Consider the following 14376-nt stretch of genomic DNA (forward strand, 5'->3'; position numbering starts at 1 on the left):
ATTTTGTCACCAACGAAATCCATTTTACGTGTTACTCAGAGTCAGGGTCTTGCATGTCTTTATATGTTTTTTGAATCATCTTTTTAACAGATACCCAACCATGTACAGGAGATGAAATTAGTTGAAAATGAGACTTATTCTATACAAACCAACATCCTCCCAGTTCATTTGTTTGAATCGGGCAGCTGCAGTAAAGTTGGGTTTTAGGCCTTTTTTGTTTATTGTACATGTTCCAAACTCCCACTCTATTATTTGCAGATCACAAGTCTGTTTGCTACTTGTGTCGAGCCGTAACGTGGACACTAGAATAGTGTTATAAACAACACAGTGACAACTGCGTTCCTGGCTCACACCAATCAGCACTAGAGTTGGCGCTACCTGAGAGGCATGATAACGGATTCAGTGGAAATTGATGGCAGGAATTGCTGGCATGATCCCACAGACTTACTGTCAGACCCTGGTATATAAGGTTAACTTCAAATAAGTAGCGCTGACAAAAGCTGAGTGATGGACAGAACCCACTATAAGTCTTAAAATGACACTCTAACACTTATTAGAGGCCCCAAATTTAGCGATACCATTGTGAGACCATAATGACTCACAATTATTGACTTTCTAGAGATAAGTTGGAGCCAGCATGAAGGGTCTCGGTGGTGTCATTGCACTTGAGGTCGCCTCTTGGTCGCCTCACATCTTCTCTTAAAAGCTGCACTTCATCTTAAAGACAACAAACCGGCTTCTAGTATTTTGAAGCAGTTACGGTCTCAGTGGGTAACTTAGATGCGGCACTGAATACTAAGATGGTTAGCCTGTTGACAGCTCACTCTGCACTTCATATGCTTTCTGAATGCAAAATTAAAAATCTCAGCACAACTTCTTCCAACGGCATCTGCGAGACTACTGAAAACGGAGCTCTAATTATGTCAGTAATTTGTTTACATTCTCGCTCCTTGTCCCTCTGGAATTCGACAGACAGCATCAGTAAACAAACACTAGTCATGAGTTATCGTTAATATATCATGAAAACAAAAAATTTGTTCATATCTGCGGTTGTGGCTCAGCATTTTTAGTGGGTCATCCATTATCAGTTCGATCCCCGGCTCCTCCTGTTAACATGAAAAAGCGTCCTCGAGGAAGACACACAAGTTGCAGCCCATGATTAGGTTAGTGCCATCAGTGTGTGAGTGTGTGTGTAGGTGAATGGGAGCATCATATAAATGTAGTCCATTTATTCATGTGTATGATATATTCTCTCCTTAATGACGTTTCTTAGAGCTGGTCCAGTAATTTATTGTTTTTAGGCATTAATATGTATCAGTGGAGCCCACAGTAATCGCATGGCAACATTAGCCGACTGTTATACATCCATCCTGTTATCGAGGCTGCATTTCATTCAGACTTTATGTTCAATTTGTCTTGGCACAGTGATATCATGAAATAAAAGACCACTGATGTGCTGTGTCATAGCTGCATTTCCTTTCGGTCAGGGTAGTGCACTGTTGTACGTTTGACTCTTGACATGCCACTCATTTACAGAGGCAGACTGTACACATTAACATAGTGAGGGAATCATTTTCAAAGGTCTTTTTCTTACATGATCTTTGTCTCTGCAACTCTCGTCTTTCCTGTCACACCCAAAAATATCTGCATCGGTGTCTGTCTGTCTGCAGAACATCAATATTAATCTTCAGGAACTACTGTTAATAAACAGGATATTGTTGATTTGAGTCTCATTTTTAAAACTCTGGCCTTTCTGCGCATTCTCTTATAGGACGGTAAATACAGAGAGAATCAACTGAATTTTGGAGCATTTCTGGAATATTAAAGAAACTTCCTTAGTATAAAAACGTTGTGGCAAATGAGTATTTTGTTCTCCTGACACAACACTGTTAAAATGTCAATGCACTTGTTTATGTCTATGACATCCTGCAAAGGCCATCTGAACCCGAACAGCCGGTGGAGTATTAGTGAGCGTTCATAGGAAGATATCTCTATTGACTCTAATTCTGTAGTGCTCCTATGGGCTCCTATCAGTGACATTCCTGTGTGCACATGTACATGCATGCACTGTACTGGCTGTTGTTACTCAACAGCTCTCCTATAGTCATGCAGTGAGCCCTGTATTTTTCTGTGTTGTCCTGTATTTATCTACACATATTTGAGTGTTTTCTCATGTTTCCCTCTTTTAAATATATAGTGACACTGAGCAGAGGTTTCCTTTTAATCGAGGAACCAAACAAGAACTCTTTAGATGCAGTTTACCAATGTAGCACACATGTAAGTTTGTAGCAGTTTCTTTCATTTTATCAGTGATGTGTTTTACAACTTTGGAACTTGTTGTAGAGTCAGTTTGTGCATTTGTACATGTGGTCAGAAACTGCAGCATTTTTCATGAAGAAAACTTCCCAAATCCTCTGGAATGAAAGATAGAATTAGCGTAATTTAATATCAGATCAAATAACAGCTATGAAAGAGATAAAAAAAGTGTGTGTATTGTGTCAGTTCCATTGTCAGCCTGTTTGTCTGTCATGCAATGAAAATATAACAAGACTATTTTCATTACAATGTGCAGCTATTGGTGTCAAGTTTACAAAACTGGAAAATACTCGGCTGGACTTTTGGCCAGAGCACTTTTTTTTTTATGCTTTGAACTGGAATTCTGGTAATTCTCTGAATTATGAGCGGCCACGGCTGGTGCCACAGTTAACTTAAAAGGCTTGGCTTCGTGCCTCACAATCCTTCTCAGGGTTCAAAAATCACCTCAGCACACCGCCTCTCAACGTGTACAGCTTTCATCAAACAGTGCAGGAAAGAATGCGGTGTATGTTTTATTTTTTGTAGAAACTTTTATAATAATTTTCTTTATTCCACCAAATATCTGCTGCTGTACATGCTGCACATACTGTATTTGAGCTGCAACTATGTGTAGAGTATGTAGTGTCTGAAAGGCAGCAGATAATTATACAATCAACCTTTGGCAATTTGGAGGTGGAACAGATTCAATTCCAGGTCAGAAGGAAACACTATAATTACATAAATAAAAAAAATATCTAATCACCTTTGAAAACTAAAACGGTACTGGGTGGTTTTTGTATGATTTACTTGGGTTATACATTAAAATTTATTGTGAATTTCTCAAGTATGCTTTCCTGTGAAGTGGTAATGTGCAAAATGTTTCACCAGGTCATGTGACGCAGGAGTTAATAGTAGCTTAGCCCATTAGTCCATTAGGTTCAACCATGGGAATCTTTTTTTTTCAGCATTGGAGGGCCAACGTTTTATAGTAGGCCTGCATGTGTTCAATATGTTTTTGTTTATGTATTTTAATTTATTTAAGAATAAAATTGATCTTTAGGATTATATCCAAGGGCAGATGTTATTTCCCCTGTAGTAGAGGGTTAACAGAGTTACAGCAGCTCATTTTAATACTGATTTGTCAATAAAAGACTATATAAGATATATGTGAATGTATTTTCAGTGTTGCACTATGAGACTACAGATGTCATTTATAGGTTATCCACACATGATACTGCTGTTGACAGATCTGTTTTTTTTTTCAAACAGGCTAAAGCCTTAATTCAAGGGTTACTTGTTTCATTGAAATGAAGCGGTGTATATTATTATGTTATGTATATTAGACTGTGCTGTTAAAACAGCCCGGCACAGAAAACAAGATACAGCCTGAGTTTGCGCACCTCTCTTCATGTTGGGGCAATATTAGATGATGCAAAGTCATATTTAGTGGGACTTTGTAAAAGCTTTGATGTAAACTATCAAGGGAGAACTTAAACTTTGATCAGGATACCAAATCTTGTTTTGGGGGGCCAGATTTGGCAAACGGGCCAATATTTGCCTTCCACTGATATACAATATTATATATTAGTTACAGCAATATGCTATGTCAGTGTTGATGAGATGGTTTTTGTCTCATTTGCTTATTTGTTGATAATCACACCATTTAAAAGGTGTGATTTGTCTACGGTTAGACAAGAATGTAGTGATTCTGCACAGATATATAGTCTTTAATGCAGTAACAAGACTCCAAAACATTTAATAGTATTTGAGAGGTTTGTAAGGTGTGTGTGTGTGTGTGTGTGTGTGTGTGTGTGTGTAGGTAACGTCATGGTTACAGCCCGACATCCGGGGAACCCCCTTGTTGCACAGAGTGGATGCTGACGCCAGAAACTCCCTGTGTTTTGCGTATGTGTGATGTTGAACTCAGATAAGATCCATTCACTGAGAGGGAAATGAGCTCAGCGATCAGCTTGAGCCAATAATCTGTCTATAATAACACGCAGCATGGTGTAGTGAACGTGACAATACTGTCTAACAAAAAACAATCCTTTTAAATTACAGACAAAGCCTTAATCTTACTCTCATGTTCTCTGTTTCAACCTTGAAATACATCCTGAAGTCATGTCATGATATTTTAAAAGCTGTACTAGTAGCTTAGATCTTTTATGATCAGGAAACAATTAAAACTTTGATTAATATACATCAACAATTGAATGAAACTATGGGAATATAAAGTTAAGTTAATTATTGTAGACTTGACATTTGTCACACAGGTTTAGTTATTAGACGACAGTGTGTAGATGTGGCTAAACATTAGCCACACTGTGAAATAGAATCATATGACATCTTGAATGGCCTCTCTGCACTTTTTTCCTAAAGGTTAATGTTTAATTTCATAAAAGCTATTAATTTTCCTATGATATTAGTGGAAGTGCTCTTTATTGCAGGTGAAGTGGCCCGTTTCAGCTGTTACACACAGTATTAAACCCTGTTAAGCTCTTTTTCTTCTGTCTCTAATTTTGTATTTTTATCTTGTAAACCATGTATATATCGTACTTATAGTTGAAAATTTCATAATTTTATATATTTAATTCTCAATTCTGTTTATCTATGGCGGCCAAAAAGGAAGCGTAAAGTAAGATATTCCTTGTGCACTTGTGTTTTTTGTGCACATGAACAATAAAGATTTGATTTGATCTTGAGTTTACTGCAACTCTGACACGGTTACTGGAGGCTTCGATCTTCCCTTTCAAACATTAATTTCTGCTCTTATCAATGTCAAGGATTGTAGGTTGTTGATTTTGATAGATTTGATGGAGCTGAATGAATGTGAAGTGTCCTACATCGAACACAGAAGTGTTTTATGTTAAAAAGAGCTCACCTCGCCTGTTACTAACTTTATTATACCTTTTGTGTGTGTGTGTGTGTGTGTGTGTGTGTGTGTGTATGCTGTCTAGAGAAAAGTGCTGGTTAAAATGCATACAGGCAAAGGGTAATTGGAGAGAGCTTATCCTTTGTACTGTGTTGGGTACCCGTTGGACTACAAGGGTGTGGCAGGCTGTAGCACTGCGCTGCAATCATGAAATCTGAGACACACGCCGACTAGCTGTCTTCCTGTCTGCTTGTCATTCCCGATATTTTTTCAACCAAACACCTCCGCTGATGTTCTCACTGTTTCTCTCTTTCTCTAAACAAACCTCCTGTATTCACCCACTCGTACGCTCATCCACAACCTCAAAAATCTACACACACAAACACATAGACGCTGTATACACATGTGCGCACACACAGCATAAACACTCAGGGGTACATGTTTTCAGTTTTGACAGGTTAAACTGCAAATCTGCCTTTTTGTCTGTGGCTCACATGCACACATGTATTGGTTTTCTGAGAAAGACTCAGTCATGCAGGCTGCTGCATACAGCGGATGTGAGGAGTGGCTGTGTGTGTGTGTTCTTGCTCCCAATTACTCTATAAAAAATGCACTACACTCATTTTGGATGCTGGCAGCCCCCCAGCAGTTGGTCCCTATGTGTCCTCGTTAGCTCATGCCAGTGTCCGTTTAACACACAGTGAAAAGAAGCAGTTTTTTTATTTGTCAATAGCCTGGATATGATCGTTTTGAACACACGCTGGCACCGAGCAGCTCCTCTTATCAAACAGATATAGTAAATCCTCTGGTTGTTCTGTAGGCTTGGATCTGGCAGTGCTGTTTCTTGATTTATTTATTCTTGGCTTGCTGTAGTGCAGTTTAACCACGCAGGCATGTTGAAGACAGAAGATTCTCACTTTTTTTTTTTTTTTTTTTTTTTACCCTCAGATGAACTAGTTTTCTTATTTGGCTCTAATTCAGCTTCTGTGGGCTCTCAAAGGGCTTGCCAAACAATTTTTTCTGCCAATAACATCCAAGCCTTGAGGGATTTATTCAACTTATCTTGAATTGCAGGGATTTATAGGGAATGCTATGACACATAAATGATAGCTTATGACTAATGCTGCAATATTTTGCTCTATTTTCAAAATAAGAAATAGCCCAGAAGAAGCTATTATAAATATCTAAATTGGCTGATTGGCACGTAGGCACAGCAAAAGCTTTTTAATTAGTTTGATTGCGCTCTTAGACATTTGTAATTCCTAATTGTTTGCTCATTTTACAAACCACCCTGGTTTTCGTGTACCTGCGGTAACATTTCTCATCAGCTCACTGTGATAATGTAAGATAACTGACCATCCTCCTTCTCTCTCTCTCTCTGTCTTCCTGCAGACGGATGTAAATGCCTGTTATCTGCGTGCAGCTCGGGCCGGGAACTTAGAGAAAGCTTTGGACTACTTGAAGAATGGAGTGGACATCAATATCTGCAATCAGGTAAGTTTTCCAACTGACAAAACAGAAAATGAAACAGATTCAGATAGTAGATATCAGGACGGGTTTAATTTGTCCTGTCCTGGTTTGTGCTTGGGGTGTTTTTATGTACAATAGGTTTGGATTATAGATCTAATTATGCTCAGGGTTAATAAATAGGAATGCAGAAATGCAGAAAGGGTGAATATTAATAATAAACAGAACCCTCAGCTACTGAAAGCAAGTATATAATACTCACATTGGGCCTCATGCAAGAACATATTTGTATCATTATCCTAAAACTCCAACTTTTTTCTGTGTGGTTTGCTCTAATGAACTTAAACTACCCAAACTAGTCATAAATGGCTTGTTTCAGCCTGACACATGTTCATGAGGAGGTGCATGTTTGTGAGATTTGATCATTAGGATAATAAACTCCCCTAAAACTGCTATTTGTAGGAAAGTTTAATTCACAAAAAAATGTTTATCAAAGAGTAAAAAAAATAGAATTTCACACCACAGAGCTTCAACACCTGCTGTCAGCAGATAAAAACATAACAAACTTAGTCAGTAACAATTAGAAAATATGAATCCAGCTGCCAGTGACGTGTCATCAGAGAAGGGCCGTACTGTGATCCAAATAAAGAGGGAATGATTTGACATGACATTAGATGTAAAAAACCAAAGCTGTGATGGGAGGTGGTCAATGGATGTGACAGTTACTGAGACATTATACAAAAGAATAGGCTATTATAGTCTTCAGTAAGTGATTTTACACTGTCGGCTACAACAGAGGATGATACTGGACAGATGCAGCATGTGTGATTAGCTAAATGTTAAATTAGAATTTGAGTTTAAAGGACCAGATGTGTGACAGAAGATAGGCTTGTTTGGGAGCCCAGTGTGTATGAATATTATTGACAGCAAGACAGACGGGTACGTTTTAAATAATATATTGCAATAATGGCAAAAACAAATGAGTATAAAACACAAAAAATAGGCCTTTAGGAGTCTGTCTTTGAATTCCAAGAGTCCAGTTTAAGATCAAAGGGAGAAAAAAAAGAGTTCAGTTCACCCTACCACACACGCTGTGGGGGAGGTAGTAGTTGGTTCAGTTTAATCCAATTTTCATGGGTTCGTAGGTAGCTCACCATCAAAGAAAAGATTATCCAAGTCCAGGCAAAACCTGACGGGGCAAAAAAAAAAACCCTGACCCCTGAATGTAGAGAATTAAGTGGTAAAGAATCTGTCAAGAACGCCTCTAAACATGGCGACCAGTAGGAGTGGAGGAAGGAAGAGGAAGTGACACAGTCCGACCTGGATATTTATCACTTGAGGGTTAGTCCGGGATTGACTCGACTGATTTTAGATTTTAACCTGGGTTACGCAGAGACCTGCAGAAAGACATTGAGGCATCTGTCATCTGGAGTGAGAGACGTTTCCTAGCAACTACTGAAACGTATAAGTTGCTTCGCCGAAATATGCCAATAAAAATCATAACATCTACAGTAAAAAAGACTCTCAGTAAAAACAGTAAAAAGTTTTAGTTACATATTTTATTTTTGTTGATTTCATCAAACAAATCATAACAAAAGTTATCTCAGGGCGCTTTTCACATAGAGGAGGTCGAGATCATATTCACAAATTTTCTTAAATCACTCATACGTGCCTCTTATGAACCAATCAGTTGATATGAGCGGTTCTTGCAGGAGTCCCACTGTTTTATCTCTCTCCTTTGTTTTGATACCTATCTCTCTCCTCTCTCTCTCTCTGTCTCTCTCTACAGAATGGTCTGAACGCTCTCCATCTGGCCTCGAAGGAGGGCCATGTGGAGGTGGTGGCTGAGCTCATAAAGCAGGGTGCCAATGTGGACGCAGCTACCAAGGTGTGTGCCACCCAGGAGTCACACACACACACACACACACACACACGTACAATCACTCATGCAGGCACACAGTGTATGCATGAAGTCACACACACACATACTTTGCTGCGTCAGCTCCTTTCCAAAGTCACATTGCTTCAGCAGCACTAAAAGAGATGAATGGCTTCGTGTTAGCCGAGAGAGGAAGTGTGGACTGATTTAGTGAAAAGAAATTGTCTATCCAGACGCGTGCATGACGGTGTTTCGCACATTAACGTGTCTTGGCTGGGTGAACGAGCCATATGTGATAGTGAAACTCTCACTGAAAACAAATTGTGATGCTATTCCATCAAGAGAAAAAGTGATTAAATTGCTTAAAGCTGAGTTTGCATCATCTTTGTTTGCATGATTTCTCTTATATTGAAACCACAGCTTACTCATTTAAAGTGCAGTAATGTTACAAGATGTTTATTCTTGAATATCATAAATAGTGAAAGCTTAGGTTTTCTTTCCTTAAATGTGTCTGAATTTCACAAATGGCCAACTTTAAACTCAAATAACTTAAACTAAGTGAAGAAAGTGGCTGCTTAGTTTTAGTGTTAGTCAGATTTTTAGGGAAATGATTTTGAATAAACGGATACATCACACTGCTGTCACAGGACACTTTCACTATGTGAAATCCTCGTCATGCACATGCGTACTTGTAAAATCCCCATTAAAAACCTGGGTATGTGTAAACACGGCCATGAAACTGACATCTCCCTGAGGAAATTGGGTTTCTCTCATCCTTTACCCCCGTTACGGGAATCTAGCTTTCTAGTTTACATGCCGTTACTGCAGAAAGCTGACAGTTATCCAGTTATTTAATCAGAATCAGAGTGAGATTTATTGGCCAAGTATATTTACGCATGCAAGGAATTTGACTCCAGTTTTTAGTGGCTCTCAATGTACTTACACTAAACAATGATCAGGAAGACACACATGGACATACAGCCAAAACAAGGACAATGAAGCCAAAGAAAGATCATAAAACAGATCACTATTATGTACAAGCAAGTAGGTGAACAAATAGATACATAAATATGGAAACAACAAATGGACAACAAAATACAATATCTATAAAACTGTTTTTGTAAATTGGCTGTAATCAATATCTTTATATTAACTTGTAAAAGGAGTTTGCTTGTAGTGATGAACCCAAAGAGAAATATAACCCGACTCTGCAGTTCCCCTCTGCTCTACAGAGCATTTCACGGTTTACAGCTCACTACTTCACCTTCACTGCTCTCATCGGTGTCGTTTCCAGACACCGCAGGCAGCTGTTTTCAGTTAAAAACCTCTGAAACCTGCTGAACGCTACTTTCCCAGCACCGAATAGTAGGCATACAAAGTAAGCAACTAGCTGGACTACTGCTCCGCTAAACTGCATTCAGTTTTCATAACATGTATAGTTACATTATGCCCACACGATATTGTGCTTTCTTGTAATTCAGTCTTAAGTTCAAGTGAAGTGAGTTGCGGTTAGAAGGAGGTTGTGAAGCATGAGAGGAAAATGAGATATAGCACTTCAGATTGAGGAATGAAGGGGAGGTGTATATGTGGAGGTTCCAGTGGCGGCAGCACTGACAACATGGCAACAGCTGCTGCGTGCTAGAGATGACACACATACAACAGGTGCATCCATTAGAGACCCAGTATGTGCGTCTCATACCAAATCACTCATTCAATATCCGAGAATATCCTTCTTTTGTCATCGTCCGTTTTTTTCTGTTTTCACTGTTTCTCACTCTCCCCTCGTCTAAACTCTCTGTTTCTCTGTCAGTTTCTTCATCGCCATTATTAGATAGTATGTCCTTCACTCCAGACATCTCACCCTTTTCCCCTCTGATGCTCCTTCCTATAACTTTCCAGTCAGTTGTTGAATGAAATAATGAAAGATTATAACATCTATTTTGTATGTAAATATATGTATTTTTAAATATACATACAAATGTACAGAACAGAAGATCTAAATGTCACATAATCTGTATTATGTGTGTTTTCTATTGTAACATCTGATTTATGTGTTATTTAATTACTTACACTGAAATTGTAGGAGAGTAAATCCATTCCCAAAATTTACAGATTTATGAAACATTTAACTTACACATTCAAACTTTCAGGCAACATACAGCAACATAAAAAAAACATATAAAGTTTGAGATAGCACTGTTTAAAAATAGCAAAGGGAAAATATTTAATTCATTATTTGCATTTGTTTTGATTCACAATATATCCAAAGGAGTAGCAGCCTCAGAATTTGTTTGGTATATTTAAAACGGATCCTTCCTGCCATCTGGTGCCAATATTAGGTGATTAAAATACAAATTAAAGTTGTGATTTTCTGTGTGCATCTAAAACAAATACAAATATACCATATGCCAAAACGTTTCCCTCGTGTAGTTGATGAAGACCAGCCACATTTTCAGACTTTGACGCAGGCAGACAGACAGTTTTATTACTACTGATGAAGTTGTGAGTAATTCCAAAATGTTTTTTTCATTTTCCGAAGCAGAAAGGAAACACAGCCCTGCACATAGCTTCCCTGGCCGGGCAGACGGAGGTGGTGAAGGAGCTCGTCACCCACAGCGCCAACGTCAACGCACAGTCTCAGGTAAAACACAATATACAAAGCTTTCCTATTGGGTAAATCATCTTTGTTGGAAATCCATGTGTGCGTTCATGCAGATCAATGCATATACACGTATAGTACACACAGTATCCATCTGTGTGTGTGTGTGTGTGTGTGTGTGTGTCAGTGTGTGTGTGCTGTGTCAGCATCTCTGCAGTGCTGCCTGGCCCACATTCAATAGTCAGCACACCCACACACACACACACTGCTCTGGTCACCACGGCAACCATAATGATGTCAACGTCAAAGCCTTGGCTGGAGCCGTAGAGAGGAAGAAAATGAAGTTGGTATTGATGAGCGGTGCTGTACTGAAACTCGCTGAATCTCTAGTTTTTGTTTTATCCTGTGATCATCGTAATATTATTTGTATTATCTGTTGATTTTTAACATGATTCAGAGTGTGTCATGCTGAGAAAAAAACGTGTATTGTATTACTGTTTTGATGTAGTATGGAGTAAGCCACTAGAACAGGACATGTATATATGTCCTTATGGATTAAGAGGGGACATATCGTGCTTTTTGTGATTTTCTTGCAGTCAAAGTTCCAAAACTTGCAATGAACTTATGTAAAAATGCTCCCTGCAAGTAAAAAAAACAGGGCTTCAACTGAATGCTCCATTTGCAAAGTTGCTTCTACTTCCTCCTTGTGTTGACATCAGATTGTTTGCACATGCCCACATACAGCCGTCTGTCCCGTAGCCTTTGTTGTTAAGGTTGATCAATTCTGATTCGGGCTCCAACATATACAGATGTATTTGAGAAATCTCCAGTTTGAGTAAAGAACAAGAAAAAGAAGTGACATCCTATTGCTATTTGTTTGTTTACGTAGTCTCCAGAGGCAGAAAAAGTCTGCCATGACGCAACTTCCGGGAGCTAACCAATCAGAATGGAGTAAGCTCATCAGGAGGGGCGGGCCTTAAAGAGACAGGAGCTAAAACGGTCTGTTTGAGACAGAGGCTGAACTGAGGGGCAGAATAAGAAAAATGAGGAGTTTTTAGAACTATAAATCATAAAAAGATATTCCAGTAGAGCCCCTGAATATAAATATAAACCTAGAACTGGGCATGATACGTCCCCTTTAAGATCCGTACTCACAATATGACGGTTAACAAAACACACCGTTCCTTGCAGTCGTAGGAACAAACACAGACTGAGTGTTTGTATGTCTTAATCTGTGTGCGTGTGTTTGAAGCTGGCTGCTGTGTTTCTGGCTGCATATTACACGGCCAGCACAACTGATGACACAAAAGTTTGTGTGTGTGTTTATTTACACAAACAATGACTGTTCCTTTGAATCAGAGGGATGCCGCCTCCGCAGTGTTCTGCTATCTCATAATCCACATCAACATTGCAAATAGCCGCCTTTTGTGATACAGAGTCTGAGATTGTATCCATTTATGTGAAAAGTGTGTGAATATGAAACACGCTGCGCAATATTTCAGCCACTATTTCACAGTTTTATGTTGTTTTTTTTATTCTTATAAACTAGTTCTCTGTCTGCTGTGTCTTTGGTCGCCAATAAAGTTAAAACTGTGAAGCTTAAATATATCATGAGAGAGTGAACTATGATTGAAAGGCTGTTGGTGCAGCGACACTAGAATAAGCACAGAGAGAGAGAGGAGGAGGATGAGCCTTTTTGCATGCTGAAGTGATTTTTGGATCCTTGTGTTGCTATGGAGATCAGTTTTCTTGGCCTTGTTATAGTGTTGCACCATACACACACACACACACACACACACACACAGAGAGAGAGTCCTCTACAACTCCAGCTCCAGATCAGCTTTTATCTCCACTGTTATCAGGTGTGAGGTATGTTCGGAGGTGCCAGTACTGTATGTGCTCCATGATAGCTCTGCTGGAATAGTACGTCCATGTGCAGCTGTAGAGGTCGGATAAAATGTCCCCGCTCTGTAGCAGGAATGGGTGATAAGTATAAAATCACGGTATTGTACAGCTGTATACATCATGATAAAGCAAAATTTTGAGAAACCATTAATAGATTAGAAAGCCTGGTGAGGATGTCTTTGTTTTTGGCTGATCTTGTGATTTAAATACCTGACACAACAAGATGCTTCATCACATTAATGCAAAAATCCTGTACCTTCTCTTTGTGAAATTTAATTTTCTAATTTCTCTTTTCAATTTTTTTTTTCACTTTATTGGAAAATGTCAACAAGTACAGAAACATATAAAAATATAAACATGTAAAAGAAGTAAACATTTAGGGGCTGTTGTTGTGTCACTTAGCATCTGACAAGCTTAGCCAGTTTCATCTATCACTGGAACTCGCTGGGGCTTAAAAAGCAGCTGCGGGCTTAGTATCAAAAATAAATTTGCTTACATTAAAGTCGCAGTGGGGATCGGCCTTACAATGAACAGTTAATGCGTCTCACCTGCCTAAATTATTCACAAACTTTTACTGCGTGTCCTTGCGAGTGCTGGTCGTGCCGTGTGGTGGCACATTAGTCACATTAGTTTACACACTGACCTCTTCAGTTCGTCACATAATCGGTATAAAGCATAAAAATGAATTGAGGCCGATACGACAATGTTTAAATGTAATTACGCGGTTCGTTTTTTGACAGTCCTGCTCTTATACTGATTTTTACGACATGAAACTTCTATTAGCTGCAGCAGGTTTGAATTAAGCCTCAGACACAGCTACCTCTACTCTACACAGCTAGCTTGCTTTAAACAAAACCAAAAAGTGCAGTTTAAAGTGCATCCAGACAACATAGTTTCAATCCTGTCTTCAACCTTAAAACAGCAGCTGAACTAATGACAATGGAGAAAACAAAAAAAAAAGGATTGTTTAACCTTAAAGACAGATAAGAAAATATGAGTAAAACATTAGAGAGGCTCAATCGTGAGCACATGATGGTTTGGTCCTTGATTGCAGGTCTGACTCAGCTTCTTTTTTTTTCTCTCTCTCTACAGAATGGCTTCACTCCGCTGTATATGGCAGCGCAGGAGAATCACTTGGATGTGGTGCAGTTCTTATTGGACAACGGCTCCAGTCAGAGCATCGCCACTGAGGTAAATAAACTCACCCACACACACACACACACACACACAAGCACACACACAAGCACAAACAGATAATACACAGTACATATACACTTAACGCCTGTTTGCACACAGACATTCACAAGCCCATAATAGTTACCCTTCATCCCAGCCCTCACTTAGCATCCCCATAATTAC

The 14376-nt window shown here is 39.0% G+C and overlaps 1 protein-coding gene across 33 annotated transcripts in view; it reads left to right on the plus strand.

Moving 5' to 3' along the window:
* The window catches only part of LOC122970970 (ankyrin-3-like), a 162698-nt gene that overhangs the window by 74780 nt on the left and 73542 nt on the right, over nucleotides 1-14376 (plus strand). For all 33 annotated transcript variants that reach the window (XM_044337358.1, XM_044337383.1, XM_044337360.1 and 30 more), the window contains exons 2-5: nucleotides 6560-6661; nucleotides 8424-8522; nucleotides 11056-11154; nucleotides 14110-14208. In XM_044337358.1, the coding sequence (XP_044193293.1) occupies nucleotides 6560-6661; nucleotides 8424-8522; nucleotides 11056-11154; nucleotides 14110-14208 (399 nt within the window). The remainder of the gene's footprint in view (nucleotides 1-6559; nucleotides 6662-8423; nucleotides 8523-11055; nucleotides 11155-14109; nucleotides 14209-14376) is intronic.

Source organism: Thunnus albacares, chromosome 20, assembly GCF_914725855.1.
Source record: "Thunnus albacares chromosome 20, fThuAlb1.1, whole genome shotgun sequence".
Lineage (NCBI taxonomy): Eukaryota > Metazoa > Chordata > Actinopteri > Scombriformes > Scombridae > Thunnus > Thunnus albacares.